The 24,136-nt window shown below is 41.7% G+C and overlaps 1 protein-coding gene across 6 annotated transcripts in view; it reads left to right on the top strand.

The window, feature by feature from the left end:
* Positions 1 to 24,136, top strand: part of LOC131130761 (A disintegrin and metalloproteinase with thrombospondin motifs 20) — a 141,138-nt gene that overhangs the window by 33,379 nt on the left and 83,623 nt on the right. For all 6 annotated transcript variants that reach the window (XM_058074674.1, XM_058074675.1, XM_058074673.1 and 3 more), the window contains exons 9-11: positions 6,380 to 6,526; positions 10,175 to 10,316; positions 12,935 to 13,039. In XM_058074674.1, coding sequence (XP_057930657.1) covers positions 6,380 to 6,526; positions 10,175 to 10,316; positions 12,935 to 13,039 — 394 coding nt within the window. The remainder of the gene's footprint in view (positions 1 to 6,379; positions 6,527 to 10,174; positions 10,317 to 12,934; positions 13,040 to 24,136) is intronic.

The raw sequence follows: 24,136 nt of genomic DNA, 5'->3' as shown, positions 1-24,136 counted from the left end.
AAAATGGGGATGAATACGAGCCTGATTCTCTCAAATCAAAATTCAACTCTCTGGCACGTTACATGATGGAAAAACGAAAGTACGTGATAATAAGCTCATGATTAAATAGTATGTGATAATAAGATCATCACATGGTTTGTCTGGTATCAGGCCCAGTATCATGCCCCCGCGTGCTAGAATCAGCCCTCGACCTGATAATGACACTTGGGGGCATGATACCTGGCCTGATACCAGACAAACCATGTGATAACCTCTAAATGTATGCGTGTGTGTTTCATCTGCTTGTCTCTCGGCCTATACTGTACAGGCTGGATGACAGGAGGGTTCACTCTGCATCGGTTCGTGCACATTGGTTCTGTAATGGATTTAACAGAGAGAGTGAACCCTCCTCTCCTCTCATTCAGCATATTTGTGGCGGCGGGGCTAGAAAGTGTGAGCACCAAATGAGCTTCATGAGAAAGCATATGCTATTATGAATCAAGGCACAGAGGTGTTGCTTTCTAAGGCGAAGGCAACAGCCCCAGTTTCTGAATATTTTGGTTTTAAAAAGAATGAACAAGGTGATTGGACAGTTTTCTCAATTTGGGAAAAAAAAAACTTTCAATGAAGGTGCCTCGAGCAGCCAAGCCTTCGTCCCGAGAGTCAACAGCTATTGGGCTTTTGGTTGGCAATGTAAATCTAAATAAAACAAAATGTGCAAAATGCTGCACGCTCATAATGCCTGAATGCAGGCCTGGGAAAGCCAGTGTCAGGTTGTGGGAGCGACGTCACAGTATGGTGGATTAAAGAAGCATTTAGACTAATTGGGGGGGGTTTGAGGTCAAATGTTTTGGATCGTAAATAGAAAAGAGGCACACCTCTTTATCAATGTATTAGGATGGGAGACGATGGATTTATGATTTTATGATTGGATGGCCGTTTGTGTCATGGAGTTGAAGGATTGATTGACTTCTTTATTGACTTTCTTTTACTTGCATATTGAAAGAGGCCCCCTGGGACACATTGTGGTTGTCTACTGTCCATTTAATCAGGGTCTGGACAATACTGTGAAGAATTCAGAATCAGAATCGCCTTTATTGTCATTGTATTGCATACAACGAAATTTGAGTGCATTTTGTAGAAAGTAAAAATAAGAATAAGGAAAAGGATAGAAATAAAATAAGGAATAACAATATAAATATAAAAGTGGCAGGTGCTTTTCAAAATAAGTGTAAATATATGTACATCAAAAACAATAACCTATGCAGTAACAAAATGTAACAAAATGCAGAATTGCAGTTGCAATTGTTGGACATCATCCTTTTTGTGTGAAAGAAGATTCAAAAAGGCATGCTTGGATGCATTTGGTGCGGAGGAACACTTTCAGACCTCACAAATGGACAAAATGACCATGGACACGCTGCAGAATAGCAGTTGTTTGAGCTGCAAATGGTTTTCTGTTTCCTGTTGGTGTGATGGCTAGGCGTGCAAATGCTTTTGTCTATATGGTAGGGCTGGGCCATATGGACCAAAACTCATATCCCAATATATTTGAGTAGAAAATCGATACACAATATACTATATCCTGATATTCTTTCCATAAACTGAATTTAGACAAAAGTCAAGGCCAAATATGTGTGCAAAGTTTTATTAAAATGTAAACATTATTAGAGAAAAATGCCCACTGAAATGAAATAGTATACTCAATTTTTAAAATAAATGTAGAAAAAGTTAAATATAATCTTCAATCTTGAGTGCAATTATGCTGCACTCATGGTCGCCTCTGCAGCCAGGTTAGCACCGTTAGCGCTTCCATCTCACAAGCGCACTGAGACACTTCGGTGTGCTACTTTGGTTCACACCAAGCTTCGGATAACCAGATTTTTTTGAAATGATCTGTTCGAGTGTGAACTCCCTCTTGAAGTATACAGTGTGAAGTGATCATTTCAGCAGCATACTTGTTTAAGTGTTGCTTATCAGCCACGACGTGAGTCACTGGAATTGATTCCTCTGTTGATGCACCGCCGCCGGGGGTGTAGCAAAGCCACTGATTTATTTCCTCATTACGGTAACAGCCTCTTATCTCCTCAAATACTCAAACAATGCACAACGATGAGCCAATTCAAGAAACAATACAAGCAGTTGATGTTTGCTAAATACAAGGATGAAGAGTCTTGAACCAGTCATGATGTGCTATATATATCACTATATTGACACTTACTATGGTACCCATTATGGCATTGGATGCTCATGTCACCTCCTACTTCGGTACGTGACAAAAAAATATATAATAATAATAATAAAAAATAATAATAAAAAAAACTATATTAGGAAAGCAGGAAGTGAACAAATGTAACAGTTAGTGATTGTAAAAGTACCAGATGGAGGGGTAGGATTTAATAAGCTTTGCTTCTTCCTACTCCTTTTGGACATGTGGAACTGGGAACTGATTATGGGATGCATTCAATTGGAATCTGATGCATGTTCAAATGAAATAAAACCATTACCATTACCATTATCAAATACTTGAAGACTGTATGCTATACCTGCGCTATAAATGTGCACCAGGTAATAAATCGTCCCGAGGAGGATCACAGGGTATCATTATAATCATTCATGAAAGATTTGAGTGGTTATAAGTCTGCCTTCTGCAAAGTTGCAGTCAAGCCAAGCTGGTGGAGATGACGTTGTCCGAATCAGCCAGAAGTATCGTTATATTACGTATGTCTGCTGAACTTTCATTTGGTGTGTGTGTCAGGTGTGTGTTTGTGTGTGTGTGAGACAGTGAGACCCTGCGGCCAGCCTTGACCCACATCCTGTTGTAAACATTGCCGACATCATACAGCTGTGTGTAAATACACACATACGTGCGTGCGCTCGTCCGCAGGCGCCAGAGCGCGCCTGTTGACTGCGTGGTTCCGATTCTGCACATCATCAAGAAGACGGTCTTTATGGGCTTGCCAAATGCAAACAAGAGCAACAAGAGGTCTTCATTTGCAGATGCTTTCATTGAATACAACAGGTTGGGTTTTGTATTCATCTTTTTTTGGACGCATCTTCATTTGATGTTTTTTTTTCTTGGAGGTCATTGGAATGTGGGTTAAAGGTCTCTCTGCCATTTTTTGTATTTTGAGGTCTTTTAGCCCAGGCTGGATTAGTCGGCATTAGTGGTGCAGCAGGAAACAAATACCTGATAATGTGTTCATTATGCAAGATTATATGATGTATGAACCAGTGGCGTCATTAGGCCTATTTTAGGGCCTATGTATATTGTGTAGATTGTGTGTACTTGTGTACATTTAATGGTGGCCTCAAACAATTGAGTATCTCTACTAAATCTGTCCAAAAGTGGGAACGTTATATCCCTCTTCTTGTTCCTTATTTGTTTTTTGGTATTATTTTTTTATTTTTTTGAACGTCTACTACATTCATTCATATTCTGTACATCTAAGCCCCCCCTGTCCTCAGAACCTAGTGACACCCCTGGGCCAGACTAAGAAGAACTAAGAGTAATTCAGACGACCAAACAAACACAAGGGACTCACCCTGGAGCCAGGCCCGGGCGAGGGCTTCGCAGGCGAGCACCTGGCGATTGGGCCTTCACCCATGGGAGTCTCTCCCCCGGAGACCCACTCCCTGTGGCAGCATGCATAAGGGTCTGGTGCAATCGAGGGCGAGCGCTTGGACGACCTGGTTTTCGGCAGCCAAATCTGGTTCTTGGGAGATGGAATGTCACTTTTCTGGTGGGGAAGGACCCCAAACTTGTGCGAAAGGTTGAGACATTCTGATTAAACATACTCACTTCACAGGTTGGGTTCTGGAACCAAACTCATTGAGTGGAGCTTGACCTCGTTCTGCTTTGGAGCTGCTGCAGTGGAGAGGCTGAGCGCTGGTGCAGGCTTATCGTATTGGCTCTCGTTCGTTGAGTCTTCTCCGGCAGAGCAAGGGAGAACAAAGATATCGAGTCCAAATGGACTGTATTCTATGCCTGCATTGCTGAGGCAACCAATTAGAACTGCAGCTGCAAGGTGGTTTGCGGCAGTCGTGGAGGCAAGCCCAGAACCCGATTATGGACACCAAACTTCAGAGCTGCCGTCAAGCTGAATAAGGAGTCCAGTCGAGCATGGATGACTTGTAGGACTCCCGAAGCAGCTGACAAGCAAGTCCTGGCATGCCAAGCTGCACACGGCTTCGACGTGGTCAAGACAAAAACTTGGGTGATGGAGTTTGCTGAGGCCATGGAGCAGGACCTTCAGTTGGCAACAAAGAGGCTCTGGCAAACCATCTGACACCTCAGTGCTGCTGACATTAACTGAGGATATCGTCTGAATACTCTGAGGTCCTTCTCAATCCCACTGACACTGAGTCGGAGGGCACAAACGCAAACAGTTCCAGTGTCAAAGCTGGGGACTGGGTGAGGGGGTGGCCGAGTTTTTCCCCTGAATCATGTTTATAATACAATCTTACAAGGAGTTCTAAAACGACAACAATATTTATTCTAATACAATAACAAATGCCCTTTTAGTGTTTTGCTCACTGACAATATTATTCAACCCCTTAAAGACGACCACTCATAAGAAGAGAGGTTTCAATCAGGTGTTTTCAAGTCAGGTGTTAAACACCTGTAGATGTGGATAGAACCATAAGAAACAAAAATGCAGCAGATTTAAAACAACTGTGATGCTCAGCTCCTTCTAGACAGTCAGTGGTGTCTTTGCAACGTGGTGAAGTCCAAGGCAATGGTCAAAGAAGTCAAGAGAGAAGGTCCCAGATATAAAAACATAGCAAAGGAATTCAACGTTTCAAAAGACACAATCTGAAGCATTCTTTGCAGATTTAAAGCTCAAGACACAGTGGAAACGCGAACTGGGCGCAGCAGAAAGAGGATGCTGTCAGCGACTGTTGTCCGGTACCTGAAGCAAAGGTGGAGGAAAATCCTCGTGTGACAGCTCAGGAAATACAACAGGACTTAGCAGAGGGAGGTACCGAGGTTTCAGCCCAGACCACAAGGCGCACACTCACCCCTCTGCTGACTCCAAATCACAAGAAGTGTTGACTCCAGTAGGACAAACAACACGTAGACAAACCACAAGGGTTTCGGGATACTGGTCTATGGAGCGACAAGACAAAATTGGAACTCTTTGGTCCTATGGCTCAACAATATGTTTGGAGGAGGAAGAAGGATGCCTTTGAAAGAAGAGAACACCTTGCCTGCAGTGAAGCATGGTGGGGTGTCAGTCGTGCTCTGGGGCTGTTTTCTTTCTTCTTCAGGTACAGGAAATCTTCAGTGTGTGCGAGGTACCATGAATTCAGTCAACTACCAGGAAATCTTGGGTGTAAATTTCATGTAGTCAGGGACAAAACTAAGCTTGGGAGACGTTGGACCTTCCAACAGGACAACAATCCCTAGCATATCAAAATCCAAATCTACCACAGCTTGGTTGCAGACAAAGGGCTGGGAGATTCTGGAGTGGCCATTGCAATCGCCTGACTTGAATTCGATAGAGAATCTGTGGTGGGACTTAAAGAAGGCAGTTGCAGCATGAAAGCCCAAAAATGCCAGTCAACTGGAGGCCTTTTCCCATGAGGAATGGGCTAAGAGTCCTGTAGATCGCTGCAAGAAAATAGTGTCAAACTATGTATCAGGTCTGAAGGACGTTATTATTGCCAAGGTGTTTTACTAAGTATTAAAGAGGTATGTGACCAAGGGGTGAATAATTTTGTCAAAGTGGTAATCACAGAAAGGACATTTGTTGATATATTAAGAAAAGTATTGTTGTGATTTAAGTTGCATTTGTCTTATTTCTCTTATTTATCAAAGTCCTTTATTCTGATTATAAACGAGATTTAAAAATGAAAGGCAAACTTGCTAAAACGCATTATTGCAGTGGGGGTTGAATAATTTTGATAGTGTATTGCACATACATATCAGTGACACTTGAGATTTTGCATTGAGATTGCACTTTTGAGATTTCTGTAATGTAAAGTGCAATATAAATAACATTTATTATTGTTATTATTATTATTGACAAGTTTGGTTATGAGAATGTTAGGTAGTGTACATACAGTATGCCTCTTCATCGTCACGTCCGTGGAATGAAAGCACCATGTTATGAGTGTGGATGGTGGATCGCGGGCGCACCTTTCCTCTCTTAAGCCGTTTGAGAATGTGAGATGGCGACCTTTGGTCTTTTTGAGGGGTGAGCTGGAGGTGGTTCTCATCAGCAGACCTGACGGACAAACATGTCTTGTTGTTTGACACCCAGTATAAAGTGGAAAAGAGGTGTCCACGCCACCGTGGCATTAAAAGGTGCTGAGCATACGTTTTGTTACGCTTAATCTTGTGGAACCATGACTGAGACATCAAGCAGCCCATAATCATGCTATGTGTATTTCTTAGGTTCAACATGCCTCACGACGACAACCCCAAATGTCGGGAGGCCGGCATGAAGCACCAGTATCATGTCATGGCTCCCACCCTCAACTACGACACCAACCCCTGGTCCTGGTCAAAGTGCAGCCGCAAGTACATCACAGAGTTCCTTGAGTAAGTACCTTCACGCTTGACCTCAAGAGTCCCATTAGGGTTTCAACTTTGAGAGGTTATTGTTCTATGCCACATGGTTCCCTTGGGTTTTTTCGGGGAATCTGAGTTAGGATGGCTGAATTTGCTGGGCAGATGTTTGCAGTAAAGCGGCATTGTAGTTTTAAAAAATCTCATCTGAAACCCAGTTGAGGTGAAAGGTCGTGTGTTTACAAAGCAAAAAAAAAAGAGTGGTGCCTATTTTTGGATTTTTATCTAACTTGCTGTGTGATGTTTTGGTACTTTCTCTAAGACACCGTGGGTAAGAATGGTAGGGAATATTAACCCACCCGTGATTTCAATGTAGGTCATTATGAGCCCTGATGTTGCTCTCCTTGTTAAAGTAAGGCTTAACAGCCTTTTGAGCAACACTTAAATGCATTTAGCTACAATATCCGCAAAGGCAATGCTAATGCTACGTGTGCTACATCACTTCTCATAAAGGGAAAATCCCAATACCGAATATTAGATTTTTTTAGCTGATATCAAGTTGATAGAATCGGACATGTCTAATTATTATTTATACTTGACATATTACATACATAGATAAATAGTATTATGCAATAAATAATTATTGTTATTATCAACGGTTATTACTATTGGTATTATTATAATTATAATTACAGTATAATTGTTATTAATATTACACAATTATTATTCTTTTTGTAATTGCCATTTTATTATATATTATACAATTACATCAGTAATTGTTGTTACTAAATTAATAAATAGTATTACAAAAAAGTCTAAATATTGGTATTTTATTTTGTAATTTTATTCAACTTGTTCCAAGTATCATACAACCTTAATTAGCTATACGGGCAATAGTTGCCTAGTTGACATAGTAATCTATGTCTTCCTTAAACTTTGATTGCGACACTCCCGTCACCAACGCCACCCTTGACCTTTGCCATCTCAACAGAGCCACAGAGCCAGTGTATGCGTTGTCAGACTAGATATTGGGAAAAGAACCTAAAACAAAAGAAATGATCTGTCTATGCAGCTAGTTCATTTTAGTTGACAAAAAATCCTAAATTAAGATTTCTGTACAAATAAACAGGACCTTTAAACTGAAAACACTTATTTTTAGAATCAAATACTTCATACCAAAGAAAAATTGCTGGACACACAACCAACAACCAATGCAGTGAACAAAACACTTTTTGTGTATGAATGTATTAAGCCCCGTTAACATTGTGCAAAGGCACACAACCCCACATGGAATGACAAAAAACCTAATCCAAAACATTAAACACATAATAACAACTGTTTAAAAAGCAGTACCGCAAAGCATGATGGGAGGACACCAAGTACATAAACCCTCGAGCATGTCCTAGGTCTGCCCAGGGGCCTTCCCTCGGCTGGGCATGGCCGGAACACGTCACCAGAGAGGCGTCCGGGAGGCATTCGGAGTAGGGCGAACGTAACCGAACAGCAACTACGTTGTGTTCAAAGACCGTCGAACAAGGTGCGAATTTGCAAAACATTATCAGTGAAGCATAAAGACATTAACATGGAAAAATTGTGGGATTGTTTTAACGGTGGTACATGTATGCTCTACATTTTTACCTGTATTTCATTATTATGAACACATGTATGGTGAATGAGATGTGTTTTTTGCGGGGAAAAAATAATATTTTGCTCAAAAATCTGAAAAATGACTTTCTTTTTCAACTAGTATTCCTCCCTCCTAAGTCATCTCATGAATAAAAGCGCTTTCATGTCTTCTGACAACTACCAGGTGTGGATTTACCCCCAGGACCAGCTGAGCTCACACACCGCACCTCCAAATTGCAGATAGCCTTAAAAAAACCAAGTTTCCATTAAAAAGCCAGTTGGACAGATGAACAGCTGCTGAGAGATGCTTGAATAAGGGAGCGTCTGTCTGTATGACGTCTGTTCCTGACATTAATACTTCAGCATACTCACATTATATTGTTTTTCAGAACTGAATGCCATACAATCCCAATGTTTTGTATATCATAAGTGTTTGCGTTTATTATTTTTATTAATGTTGTTATAATGAAGCTAGTCATAATATAAAATGCTTCTTACCACTAGTAACTTCTGGTGATGCAAAGTCCTTAAAAAGGACTTTTTTGCCACATCCAGCAATAGAGTTTTGGCAGATTCGCCATTTCTGAAAGGCTTTCTGTTCCTCACTATTTCTAAAGTAGCAGCAAAGTTGTTGGCTCCATGCACGGACTTACTGACTAGCTCGCATTTTGGAAGGTATCTTTTGGCATGCCTTCTTCCGACTGTTGCCCGCTGGATATTCAAATGCAGTTGTAGCATGGCGTGTGTCAAAGTGCCACATTACGATGATCTTGTTGAAATGCAATATTGGAACTTTTGCTCACCTAGCAATATGCAAGTGATGCTAACCTTGGGGGGGCCTCCCACTGATTTCAAATAAAAAGGTTGAACATTAAACATGACACACATCCACAAATATGTTAATTGTGACATGCCAAGAGGGATACAGTATATCCTGCTCGTCTATGACCACGTATTTGTTGTTGAGGTATAAAAACTCAAACCAAAGCCCCGAGTTTTAATGGAAAGCGCTTGAGTAATTTTGTTGTTATCCTGCAAACTCCAGCCTTCCTTGGCAGAAGTAATTGGGCCTGGAAATGAAAGGGGAGTGACACAAAGCGCTGTTAAGCGAGGATAATCCTGTGTAATCATGGCGCTGTCTGTTGCTTTGTGCCGGCAGGTGTTGCAGCTCCTGCGTCCAGGATGTCGGCCACATTGTGTCATAATAACACAACCCGGTTTCCTTTTTTTGATGTCAAAAAGCCGAGATCCTCGCCGTGTTTGACGTGTTTGACTTTGTGTGTGAAGCTAGGATTTTTTTCATTCAAGCCAGCTGTGTTTGCACGCTGGTGGTTTGAGGGGAGGGGCGGTCTGTCATGACAACGTAATACAGCCACTGTTAGGGAATTAGGGGACTTCATCAAGGAGCTTTATGTGTATGTATAGCACACGCAATAAAAACTCTAACTGGTACTTCATATCCTTTTCTGCCTTTGTATTCAAATCAAACTTTATTTGTATAGCACCTTACAACATCTCAATGGCGTCCAAGGTCCTTTTCAAGAGTAAAACCAGGTTAGCGCAAATAATAACATAACCGAACAGCAACTACGTTGTGTTCAAAGACCGTCGAACAAGGTGCGAATTTGCAAAACATTATCAGTGAAGCATAAAGACATTAACATGGAAAAATTGTGGGATTGTTTTAACGGTGGTACATGTATGCTCTACATTTTTACCTGTAATTCATTATTATGAACACATGTATGGTGAATGAGATGTGTTTTTTGCGGGGAAAAAATAATATTTTGCTCAAAAATCTGAAAAATGACTTTCTTTTTCAACTAGTATTCCTTGAAAGGTCCTTTTCAAGAGTAAAACCAGGTTAGCGCAAATAATGCCTAGAGTGCCTACAATAGTCATCATGTCAAATGCCAGTCTGAATAAAATCATTTTAAATGAGATTTAGACACTGATATCTCTGTAATAGGCCGTATTATTCACCCTTTTACATCTGACCCAATCCTCACATATGCTTCTTGAATGACATTATTTTATGATTTATGTGTAACACAGCACCGGCTATGGGGAGTGCCTTCTAGACGAGCCAGTCGGACGAACGTATGAGCTGCCCACCCTCCTACCTGGTCAAATTTACAACGCCAACAGACAGTGTGAACTCATGTTTGGACCTGGGTCCCAAATTTGCCCCTATATGGTAAGTGAGCTTGCTATCAATACCAGCAAAATACAATACAATCCTGAAATAGAGAGGTGCTCACATACTGGTGCACTGCAGGTATCATTTATTGTTCTTCGTACGGTGCTACATTGGCATACGTGTCTCAACTAACAACAGGGCTCTACGTTAAAAACAAAAATGACTTGCCCATGGGGAATCCTTAAGGTGAGAACTACTTGCCCGAACTTGCCCCATGTAAAATGAAAAGTGCCATAATGATATCATATATCAATATATGCTGATAATTCATCAGATAATAGTACTGATGCATTGTATTTGGAGGAATGTCTGAAAATTTGTGGAGATGTATGTTAACATGGCAAGCCATACTACCTTACACATGGTAGTCGTAGTAAGCAGTGATATTTATAAGTTGTGCACCACAATGAAACATTTGACACATTTGTGTACTAGTAAAGTGTTTTTAATCCAGAAAAAATGCTCAATGGTCAAACAATAATTTGTGAAGCAAAGGTGAGAAAAATACACAGAGAAATGAAACCGCTAGGTTTTGTAGCTTGTGCAAAATCAGCACTTGGTATTGGATCTAATGGGTGGTGTTTCATTGTGACCACTTCAAATTGTCACAGCAATGTGATTCACTCACCTGTGCCATCATTTGATTTGCTGCCGCTAATAAAATACTTGTTTAGGAGGCACTGTTTCATCACTTTTTGCTGTTTTCCTTCACAAGTTGTTGAAGAATTAGACCATGTTGGCAGGGACGCCATGATAGATGTTTTCCTAGTAAAACCATCGCTGATTGGTTGATCGCGAACAAGAACGGGTGTGGGTAAAACGCGGATTGTGGATTACGGACCGCGGTCTAAATAAACGATTCTGATTGGTCCATTTCAAGATTTGCAAGGATTGGTTTGCAAATTACCACCGGAATTACGCAGTCCGTGTTTTACCAACACCCAACAAGAACCGCTTTAAAAAAAAACTCTTGGCAGTACGGCATGCTAAAGTGCACTTGCCCGACGGGAATATTAATGATTGGATTTACTTGCCCGAATTTTGTTTTAACTTGCCCCGGGCCATCGGTACAACGTCATTGTCGAGCCCTGAACAAGTGTTTTTTTTTTACATGCAAGCCGTCTCTATTTTGCTATGAACTGTGAGCTAAAATGTGTAAATGTGCTTACGTGCACCTGGTTAGCGGCAGGCATAGCCCAGAATAGTTATTTTGGGCTTCTTCACATAGCGCTCAGACATGGTAGTGAATGCTGGCGAGGGAATTGTTTAGCGTTATCATTATTCATTAGCGATTTGTTAGCTTTTGTGCTTCAACTGCTGTTTGACAAAGGTGACAAAATAAAAGTAGCACAGTGTAGATAAGCCACATGGAAAATGGATGGATCGTGCCGTTCCGAATACCATCCTCAGGTTCGACCCCACCCCTATTAGGAACATTCAGGAAAGATAATGATTTGAAGACTGTAAGTTATCTATATCCGCTGCCTTAGCACCTACCTGGGTGTGGACTGGGCACTATTGACCACCCATTGGTTCCTCTAGCTGCCCCCACCTAGCTTTTAGCCAGTGATTTAGACCTAGAATTTGTTATCATGCTTTTCTTCATTGCAGTTTGAGTGTCCTCCCCTTTTTTGCCAATCCACTCAAGTTTCTCGTCCATTCCAAACTTTCTTTTTGTTGCTTGATTACCGTTTTTAGCTGCATATTTGACTACTTGGAGCTTCCAATCTGCATAATATGACGTTCTTTTGGGGGGTAATTCTGTCTGTCTTTTTGCACCTATGTGTGGTGCTTTGAACTGGTGCAGAGAGAACCATGTGACACTCCAAACCATAGAAGAAGAAAGAAACAGTGAATATGTCTGTTGTCTTCCACTTCCACTGAGTATTCATTCATTCATTTATTTTCTACCGCATGTCTTCAAGAGGGTCGCAGGGGTGCTGGAGCCTATCCCAGCTGTCTTTGGGCGAGAGGCGGGGTACACCCTGGACTGGTGGCCAGCCAATCACAGGGCACATATAGACAAACAACCATTCACACTCACATTCATAGAGTATAACAACAAAATATCAGGAAAATGTTGACTGAGGTGAGTCAAAATATTCAGATATGATGTTTGACCTTGACTTATGTTGGCTTGTCGTCAAAGCTCACTTTTGGTCACATGGCGGCGACAAGGCGATGGAGCATCGGTAACGTCATCATTCTTGTATTGCCTGTATAAACATTCCACTCTGGAATGTTTTCAAAAATCTCTGCAGGTGAGAGGCTGAAATGATAAATGATAATGATAAGATACTTGATGTTGATATTATAAACTTTCAGTGGTCCAGGAGTCATAGAGTACCAGATACTGGCACAGAAGCCTAGAGCTTATGAGGTTTTCAGTGTGGGGAAAAAACATGTGCAAGTCGCTCCAGAGTACAAGTTGCCGGACCAACCAAACCATGAAAAAAAGTTGCATCTTATAGTCTGGAGGCCACGGTTTGACTGACGTGCCTGTGATTTTTAATTAAAAACATCTAATCCTGGATGAAGTGTTTTTTGCTTGTATAGGAAACCTGAAACCCGATGTTGAAACCTGAAACCTGATGACTTGTGTTGTTTGAACGTAGAAACAATGCAAGCGGCTGTGGTGCACAAGTGCCGAGGGGGACCATAAAGGATGTCGGACACAACACATGCCGCTGGCTGATGGGACGGAATGCGGGCACGAAATGGTGAGTGCTTAAATCCATCCAAGGCATTAGTGTCCTAAGTGCGGCCTGGGGGCCATCTGTGGTACGCAGCCAGGTTCTTATTGGCCCATGGCCTATTCTAAAAATACCATTAAAGGTTTAAAATCACATCATAAAAAGGGCCAAAAAAGGAAAAAACTTTGCATGAAATGCATATAGGAGGTATGGTTTGCATTTCCGTGTGAAAGAGGCTTATGTAAACGAGTCAGGTGATTTTCACTTGTTAGAAGCTGGAGTCTTTCCCCTTCCGTGTGTAATTGGGGCCCTCCAACCCCCATTAGCCTTCATGTTCTCCTCGCCCTGGGATGCTATGCTAATTAGGGCTGAGACGGCAGGTCAGTTGCTGAGGTTACGTGAAAAAGAGAGCCTGGGGAGGTGGGGTTGGAGGACTGGGGGGCTGCGGGAAGAAAAACAGGAACAAAAAGAAAGGTGAAGACACGGGGCCCTTTGAAAGAGGACGCCCTTACTTAGTCGAGTCACCTTGTTGTGAACCCGTGACCCTAAAACCTCTTTAAACATCGGCTGAGTGGGCAGCGGTCACAGGCGGAAGAGAACCAGCCACCTTGTTTACAATTGCACAATTTAGTATTCAGACCATGCTGGAAAGAGGGAGTGGGGTGGAGGTTATTTTCCTTTCCAGTAAAGATTGGCGTGTCGTATCCGCCTCCTTCTCCATGCATCTCCTGGCTGGTCATGTTTTGATGGGTTGATGGCTAACATCTTAATCCAAGCACAACATCTGCATTAAAGAGTAATGGAGCCTCAATCTGCACACTTGCTCTCACGATTCAACCCCCCATACGATAAACCCTCGACCTGCACTCACGTCCTCCAATAGATGATTAAACCTGATTGCAGCAATGGAAACATCGATTTCGACACATGGCCGCTTCCACATGGCTGTGTCATATTAGTTTTGTTCTGGATGCCATTCGGTTCGGGCCATCATTTTTATATTAATGTATACCAGTACAAATTCTTCCAATGACAAGAAAATTAACTTATTCCAGTATAGATGATCATAAAAAATTGAAAAAAAAATGAATGACCCTGAGCTGGTGAACTAAACATTCATTCATTCATTTTCTACCGCTTTTCCTCACGAGGGTCGCGGGGGTGCTGGAGCCTATCCCAGCTGTCTTCGGGCATAAGGCGGGGTACATCCTGGACTGGTCGCAGGGTACATATAGACAAACAACCATTCACACTCACATTCATACCTATGGACAATTTGGAGTCGCCAATTAACCTAGCATGTTTTTGGAATGTGGGAGGAAACCGGAGTACCCGGAGAAAACCCGGGAGAACATGCAAACTCCACACAGAGATGCCCGAGGGTGGGATTGAACCCTGGTCTCCTAGCTGTGAGGTCTGCGCGCTAACCCCTAGACCAGAGGTAGGGAACCTATGGCTCGGGAGCCAAGTAGGGCTCTTTTGATGACTGTATCTGGCTCTCTGGCATTTCTTACCACAATAAAAATCTATTTTTGCTAACATTTTAAAGTAAACCATCACAGAAATGACTGTTAAAAATAATCAACAACTTTCTTATGCATTTTAATTCGTCCATCTATTTTCTACTGCAATACGGCCGACCATATCTATCTTTCTTGGTGATATTTTCCAGGTCAAACACCAAAACTCGATTATTACTGGGTAATGCGGTAGTCTACCTCGGTCATTGAGATGTCAACATGTAAATGTAGACTTTCCTCCTTTAGTCAAATAGTCACCTAGCTAAAGCTGCAGAACCAAGCCTTCTGGCAAAGATGGCCAAAAGAATGAAATATACTGAGTATGGTGCAAAACTATGCAGCAGCAGAAGTTGTATTAATGGCAACAAGTATTTGATTTATTATTAGACACTGCGCTGCTCATGAAAGTGTGCGGGCCACACCCCATTGGCATGGGGTAGTGTGCCTGGTCTACATAATTAGAGACCATTATATCTAAAACTGTTGGTCTTACATAAAAATGCACATATTTTATTGCATTCAATGTTTAAAAAATGTATATGGCTCTCACAGATACACATTTTAAAATATCTGGCCTTCATGGCTCTCTTAGCCAAAAAGGTTCCCGACCCCTGCCCTAGACCACCGTGCCGCCCATGTGAACTAAACATATTGGCGATAAATACACAAAAAATTGGCGGAACGTCATCTTGCGCAGTGTCCCCCTCACGCCTCCTCTCCACCCTCTTTGCCACTTGTGCCTGTGGGAAGGATGGAGGCGTGGGTGTGCTGTGCTGCGCCGTGAAGTACTACTCACAAAAATTGTAAAGTGCGCTGGCCACACCGCGTTGGCACAGGGTAGGTGCGCCTGTTCTAAATAAATAGAGCCCTAGGTGTCAGTAATGTTACACTGATGATACAATAGTCACGGCAGGGAGTTCTGCGCAGAAACCGGAAGTAAAACATGTCTTATTTATGTCTATGTGTCTTATTTTTTTATTATGTCTACTGTATTGGTTAGTAGGAATGTAAAAGTGACTACAAGGTTATTTCATGTTGAGGGAGCTCTAATAATGTTTTAAACATTCATTCATTCATTTTCTCACGCTTATCCTCACAAGGGTCGCGGGGGTGCTGGAGCCTATCCCAGCTGTCTTCAGGCGAGATGCGGGGTACACCATGGACTGGTGGCCAGCCAATCACAGGGCACATATAGACAAACTAGCTGTGTTTTATGCAATCCTAAAATTATATCGCATAACCCAGACCAATACAGTGGTTACACTGACATCAACATCATGCGAGTCTAAAATTCCTACTTTTTTAATTATAAATTAACACTTCACGGGTGTGACGGAAATGAGTAAAAAAATAAATAAAATAAATAAATAAAAAAATACAATGATGACCTTCTTGTAGGTACAAAGCAGACTTTTCGGGCTTCTTATGAAGAGCGAGTGAGCGCCACCCGCCAGGTTTCATCTTTATGCAGTGGGAGCGTTTGAACAACACATAGAGAGCTTTTATGTGGTGTTTTACAGTGCACTGCAAAACGCTTATCCACATTTCAGGCTTGAAGCTCTTATTATTTTAGCTTCTTTCTTCGTGTTTTCCAGCATTTTTCATATCATGTTAGCTGCATTGAGGGAAGCTCAAGTGTTTCTTCTGCATTCAGTGTCCACACAAAGCTGGACATTCAAATGCCCTGAGCTCAGTTGCTGTACCTTCTGCTTTACATGACTGCGCCGTACCCGCCCAGCTGCACATTTTCCCATCTGGACAAAGATTGGGTGCAACGCTAACTTGAGGAAGCAAGTTGCATGTTAAGCTAATCTGAAATGTTCAACAAATGTTGACATATTCTACAAATGTATTGAAATTAGGGCTGTCAATCAATTAAAATATTTGCATGTTATCCATAGTTAACTCACAATTAATCACATTTAATCGCAGATGGAAATAAGTTTTTATCCTTTATCAGTAGGGGAAATATCTTTGTGCTAAACGATTCGATGTGCAACTACAACAATGATTACATCAAATTTTATGTAAAGGGATATCAATTTGGGAACTTTATTTTGGGCCATTATTTTAAAAAAAATACAGTCGGCATGCATGTATTTGTATTACTATTATTATTTATTATATAGCACAAACGTTCAGCAAATACAAAATGTGAGCAAGTGAGACGTGTCACACTAACATGTTTTTGTTTATTTGTGTCAGCTCAAAATAAGATTTGTTTATTTATGATACTGGTTTTAAATTCTAAATGTTTGTTAGTAAAAATGCGCCTTTCCTTCATGAAATATACTAATGAAAATACACAATTTATATTTGTGCAGGACAATTGTCATAAAACATTTAGTAAAAATTGCAAAACCAGTCATTACAATACATAGATATTCATAATTGTATCACAATAAATATTATTGATTACAATACTGGAACTATTAGTTGGAAATCCCCCAGTTTTTAAATGTTTAATTCATTCATTTATTCATTTTCTACCGCTTTTTCCTCACGAGGGTCGCGGGGGTGCTGGAGCCTATCCCAGCTGTCTTTGGGCGAGAGGCGGGGTACACCCTGGACTGGTGGCCAGCCAATCACAGGGCACATATAGACAAACAACCATTCACACTCACATTCATACCTATGGACAATTTGGAGTCGCCAATTAACCTAGCATGTTTTTGGAATGTGGGAGGAAACCGGAGTACCCGGAGAAAACCCACGCATGCACGGGGAGAACATGCAAACTCCACACAGATGGCCGAGGGTGGAATTGAACCCTGGTCTCCTAGCTGTGAGGTCTGCGCGCTAACCACTCGATAATTAAATATTTAAATATTTAATGTATTTAATGTGAGCGAAAATTTATCCTACTTTGTTTGATGATCCTTGAACACACCATTATCCCATGCACAGATGTGCTACGCTGTACTAGCCGCCTTTTTATTTGACCTCATTTTGCTCCCAAATGCTGATACTATGTGGGAATGCATGAAGGTAAGATGTGATGACCTTACTTGAATGCTAATGTGCATCATTGTGGGACACAACCTCTCTGAAAACCAGGTCCAAGTCCACCAAGTGGGATTGAGGCTCTGTATTCATTTACTGCTTTCCATTTGATGTTACTCCCACATCATAAATAAGATCAATCAGATCACAATAAAGTACATATGTTTTACTGAGGTGTTAAAAATCTTTCCCTGGCTAGTCAATGCCAGTAGTCAACTTTTTTACTATTAAAAAAAAATTGACATAGCTAGCATAGCATCAATAGCTGTGGCATTGTACTGCAATAAACAGTGCTTTTAGGCATTCATTCATTCATTGTGTTGTATTCACTCATTGTTCATTGTTTTCTTCAGGTAACATACTTGTCGCTCTACCAGCCATTAAAATGAACAAGAAATTGAAGAAACAATAATATTTCTTTCTATGACGGCCTGCGTTTTACTTCATTAACATATCTTAACCTTCATTGCAAATGGAATGGGTATTTCTCCCCCGTTCCCTTCCACGCTTTTCCTCACTCCCTCATCAGCCCCCCACCCCTCAGTGGGTGCTGGGGTAAATAATGTGGTCACATGACCTCTTGGCGGCATGTGTGTCATCTAGCTCAGTGGGCCGTGCATTAATGAGGGCATCACATCACTTGTTGTCTATAAATACCACCCTCACCCCCTCCGCACCACTCCCTTCATCTTCTCTCGCACTCTGCGCTCTCCCCTTCGTTGGCGCTTCAAAGAATTTGACCTGTATGTCTGTTTTGATGTTTTTTTGCATGTAGATGCCTGTGGTGGCTGTCTTTACATAAGTGTGTGTGTACATGTGTGCGTGCGTGGACTTTAACGAGGGCCAGCTAGCATGCTCAATGGTGGCCTGTCAAGACAAAGCTGAGGTCCGCTCGGCCCCCCTCCGTCCTCATCCCGCAGCTTTTGAAGGTCCCGCTTTCTCACCACGTCGCCACTCAGTGGGTGGCACAGGGAGAGACGGTGGCGCTTTAAACCAGCGAGTGTGATGGCTTTGTGCTCCAAAGTTGTGTTGTAATGGCAGAAACTGGAGCATTTGGAGGCGTTGGTTCCACTCCTGGTGGCTGCTCAATTGAGTGGTGAGTGTCAACGCTTGAGTTTGTTTGATTTCCACAGCATTCCTCGCAAAAGGAGTGACAAACCTGCTTTTGTTTGAGCCAATTAGAGTGAGACGGCCTTGGTCTTGAAGAGTGAAGCCGGGCCAGAATGGAGTTTGTTGGCGGAAGTAGAGAGTGTTGGCCCGAGTTCCCTGGCAGCCCGACAAACTAGTTGTGGAAGTGCGTGTGTGTGTGTGTGTGTGTGTGTGTGTGTGTGTGTGTGTGTGTGTGTTTGTGTGTGTACTGTAACTTGGTATTGTGACAGTGTTGTACACTTTCAGGAGTTTTTGTCTATGATGTGTCATCATTAAAAGTTGCTTTGTTTTAAAGGTCCCCTTTGAGCAAAAGGATTTATTTTAATGAAGTTCTAGCAGGGGTGTGTTCATAGAGTGTGATTATGAGGACAGTTGATCAAGTTGTTTTTCAAGTTTTCAAGACCATGATAAGTGCGGAAAGTCACTTATCACGGCTGGGTCTGGAACCGATTACCCCCCATAAATGAGGAATTACTGTAACATGGGAAAAATGACAGGCGGTCCTTGTGTTAAAACTTATAAACAAAAAACTTGAACTAGTTCTGCGTAGTGCGGAAAAATACGTGGAAATGCTAGCTACACTGAGAAAGGACAAGGTCACTTGTGTTTTTAGTTAGCTTTTTAACTTTACCCTCCATTATGTCTCCCGAGTGTGAGGCATACTCTTCTGGGGTCAGTGTGTCAAACAAAAGGAAAAACAATAAGTGAAGTGAAATTAGACACGGTCAAATGTTTAGAAAGTGGAGAAATCTAAAATTGGTTGCATGCATATTCATTCATAGCCGTGGCAAAAGTTCAAATTAGCAAAGGAAAGGTTTCAGAAACGTACACTTTTAGACACTTTCTAATATTTCCAAGGGCTTTGATAAACGATGACTGATGTTCCTTTTATTATTCTACATTATTCCCACCTCTTGGACAGAGGAGGGTTCAGCTGTCTGCTGTCTAATGCCCTTTCTCCTCTTTTGTCTCCACATCCTTTCATTGCGGCGGAAAGAGGAGATGTCCAAGATGGGGAAATTTATGCACTGGCTGCAAAATAAAGTCTTTAGCCGCCCTTCATTGTGTCTCACCTTGGGGTCAGTGCATTGGAAGAGCAATAACAGAATACCTTATTGAGAATCTACAGCGGTGGTCTAGACAAGTGACTCCAGATGCTTTTGCATTTTTCCCTGGTCTTTCTGTCGTAAGCGTACATTGTTGCAAACCATTTCTTGGCTGCAGGCCTTCAGAGACGAGAGTCATCCAAATTGAACTCAAAACCAAAGAGTCATGAGAAGAGACGGCTGCGACATGAAAGTTGAAACCTTGTTGACCAAATGAAAGAGAGGAGGGCTTTTTAAATCAATCGGCTGCCTTCTCATTCCTGCAGTGATGTATGGCTTGGCTTCACAAATGAGGTGCTCCCTGCAACAATTTCCTGCCAATTACAGGGCACTCGCATCCAAAGCAGCCAGTCCATGAGCTCCGAGCAGATGCTGCTGTCGCCGCTGTCCGGGGCTTCGCGGCACGTTTTCATTCAGCATTCGCAGCAAGAGGGCTATGCACGTGATTTTGAAACATTGAGGCGGTGGTTGCCTGGAGTTGTCATTGAGTCGAGTGAGTCTTGGTGAAATTCCCAATTTGAAACACATGCTTGTCACAGCTGGATGGGCTCCTCTCACAGGGCCTTCAAATGTCTCACCGTGTTACCGACTGAAGGCTAATTTGACAGTCATTTGAGGAAAGGCAACGTTTACCAAGGACGTCTTTCACCTTTTGCGTGTTTTTTTTTTTTTAACACAAATTGGAATAGACGTGCCACCCCCAATTGCAGATAGTCAGAAATTAGTCGCTAGATATTTTCACATGTGCAATCAAATCAGTGCTTTGTCTTATCGATGGAAACATGGAAATGCACCATCTTTGCTCCTTTTGCTCATGGCATATGATAGACTCCTCTAGAGGCATTGATTCATTTGGTTGATTCATTTTGTCCCCCTTCTGAGATAAACAGCGCCACTAGTGACACACTTAGATATGCCAGAATGGTCTAACCGCGGGCTCACACTGACTCTGGTCGACACAGTGACACACTCCTGCGGCGTCTGCAGAAACCCACAGCTTGACCAGGGAGTGCTCTAAACGGACTCCAAACGGATTCTGTCCATTGTGCCGTACAGAGCTTGTGTGAACCTACACAGGGATTTAGAAACCCTAACCTCCGCAACAGAGCCCGAGTTAATGCCTAGGTTCCCATAGTGGGGTACACCAATTGTCTCAGGGTTACGTGACTAAAAATGAAAAACTGTTAGCCCCTAACACTCACAATTACGAATGCACATGAACGGCTCATAGCGCAGAGCGCACAGTTAGAGCACAAAGAAAGAAGGAGACACAGCATGATTGTCAGTTATGTGAATATGTAAGTTTGATGATTATGTTGTGTATTGGTGTTCCATTCCCTGCACTGTGAAAACCTGTCGACGTATGACAGAGTGAGGATTCCCCTGACTGTATTGCTTTAAATAATGGCACATAGTTCCGAAATTGATATGCTTTTACATAAAACTTGATTATAGTTGTTGTTGCACATCGAATTGTTTGCCTTTACTTATTATAGAGAAAAACTTTTCTATCTGTGATTAAATGTTTCGATTGACAGCCCAAGTAAATATTATTCATTCATTTGGAATCCTGCTTCTGACACCATATACAGCACAATCTTGTGCTGCACTGGTGCCCCAACATGTCACAATGGTCTATTTTGGCTGTGGCCAACTAAAATGCAACTCGCTGGTTAAGACGTTTACATTTAATAGTGCATTGACTAGTTGCATTTTCTCTGGAGAATTGGATTCATGTGGGATCCTGCTTTTGACACCATGTTTCGGTGTTTAGCGTTTAGGTCACAATTTTCCTCTGCGGGCTTGAATGAAGTTGGTTTCCTGCTTCTGACACTACAGAGCACCAGCTAGTGGTGCACTGTTACTCCAAATACAAGTCAGGTTGATTTAAGGCACTGCATGTAGGTTGCTGTTTTCTCAGGAGGCTTCGATTCATTTGCGATCCCACTTCTTACACTAAATCCAGCACCATTGTGTGGTGCACTGTGGCATCGTATATATGTCAGAATGAGTTGAGGTTGCACTTTACTTGAGCAGGGGTGTCAAACTCGTGCCATGGAGGGCGAGACATTACAGGTTTTCTTTCCAAACAGTTTCTCCAGCAGGTGATTTAATTGACAGCTCTTTCCCTCAAACCAAAGGAGGGTCAATCACCTGTTTTAGTGACCGGCTGGAAAGAAAACCTGAAGCGTCTTGGCCCCTTTGTGGCCTGAGTTTGACACCCCTGCAGTCTAGAGGCTGGGATTCATTCGGGATAACACATCTGGCACCATGTAATGCACTTTTAACTGTATTGCAGTTGGCACACATCATGAAAACTTAATGTGCGTCCCAAGCTAAATCGTGCAACATTATTTTTAAAATTCTACTGTCTTCCTGTATCTTTAAAATAAGTCAGCAGAAAACACATGCAGACGGGGTGGAAGGATTGAGGTTCTCACAAGCTTTGGTGCTTTTTATGACCACCGCTGTGGCAGCAGTGTTTGTTTATATCAGACTTTTCCATTCATTTGATCTTTGTAATTACATTTGCATTTTTCTGTGCATGTAAAAGTATAGTTATTGTCTATAAAATGTTTTGTGTTCACATGTTTGGATGTCTGAAATGTATTAATTAGATTTTTAATTGTATTTATCATTTTTTATGGGGAAAATTTGCTTTGGTTAGAGTCCGTTTTGGTTTGAGTTGGATCTTCTCTAGCGGATTAATGATGCTAACCAGGGCATGTGTCTTGGCATTTATCGTTTCTGTTCATAAAATACAGCAAAAAAATGGCATATTTCACACGTAATGGCAAATGGAGAAGAATCAAGATTAATTCATTTGGAAAGTTGGATTAATTAGATTAAAACGTATAATAATTGAGCCCTAACATTCACCACAGTTATAGTGTGTAGTGTATACTTAACAAAGAGTGCCACATCTCCAAAGAGGCAACGCCTGCTTCCCTTATCGTCCTCACTGCTCTCCTTTATTTTGTGGTAGTTGTGGCTACGTGGCAGTCGGCATGCCACAGCCAGGATTATGGAATTGTTTGTGTGTTGTTGAGTCGGTACCTTACAGCTGTTAACGCCTGTCTGTCATTGTGCGCTGACGCTGCACTCTATCATTAAGGCCCGCTAGTGTGGAAAAGAAACGCAAGCAAAGATTTTGTGTTGCAGGTGTTTGCTTTTTGTAACGGCTGCAGATTTATATTAAAGCAAATTAGACACAGGCCTGGAGATTACTTTGAATTATAGCCTCCCTCTGGCTCTTTTTTTCCCAGTGCAATCACGGGAATGTTGTGGTTTTGTGCTGTGCAAAGCCAGGGCTTGATTGTCTTCACATCATCACTGCTCTGATGATGATAGCTGCAGTCCATTCGTCATCTGGGAAAAGAGCCGGGCCTCCATGTACAAGATTGTCTTTGAGAAAAGAACTTAAGTTTCTCTTCTTAGATTTCCTTATCGAGGTGCTGCCCGTGTACAGACCGATGTCGTCTCATCCCACATTCTTTAAGCGAACCCAACCCGCTGATATTTTAGAAAGAATGGAGTTTGGTTACACTCTTAAAGGGGACCTATTATGCCTTTTCCATTTTGGTCTATAACTGTAGTTAGAATGTTGTATTCTCGTGTTAAACGATGCCAAAGTTTCAGATAATGAGGTTTGCGCATTTGGATGTGAGCCCTGAAAGAAGTTTGGGATGGCTCAAAATGCTTGGTTTCAAAAGGCGTGGTAAAACTTACCCTTTGTGATGTCACAGAGGGGCTGACTTCCTTATGTGTGCGTGGCTGTAAGCGCTCTGCCCTCCTCCAAGCTCTGATATTCCTTTTACGAAACAAGCTCAACAGGCAGGTAGCAATGATTCTATTTGGTCATTCATAAACGTTATGTGAAACATGAACACACATTTTTTTCCCCTTTCTCTGCATTATAACACAAGAAAGCAAGTTCATTCCAACTAGCTTAGTGCTGTCATTGGGATACACCTATTTCGACTATGAAGCCTTCTAAAAACAAAAAAAACTCAAACAACATTGCATCATTTGATATACATTCTGTGATCATGCATTAACATGTACACTGATGATAACATGTAAGAGTTGCAGTATCTTGCCATATTTTGATGATTTAAAGTACTAACAAAACTTCCAAAATTTCTGGAAAAAATTTTGGGGAAAAGTCATTTCAGAAGAAAGCTGAAATATTTAGAAAATGTAAACAAAGTGATTTGATAGTAATAATTATAGTAAATAATTATATAGTTTTTTCACCTCGTATATAACAAAGCTTTTCTTTTAAATATTAATGTGGCAACTTTGCATCCGTTCATTTTTCATTGTGGTCCTTGCTGGAATAATAA

Source organism: Doryrhamphus excisus, chromosome 6 (assembly GCF_030265055.1).
Source record: "Doryrhamphus excisus isolate RoL2022-K1 chromosome 6, RoL_Dexc_1.0, whole genome shotgun sequence".
NCBI classification, from domain to species: Eukaryota; Metazoa; Chordata; class Actinopteri; order Syngnathiformes; family Syngnathidae; genus Doryrhamphus; species Doryrhamphus excisus.
This window is presented reverse-complemented; position numbering and strand designations above follow the sequence as displayed.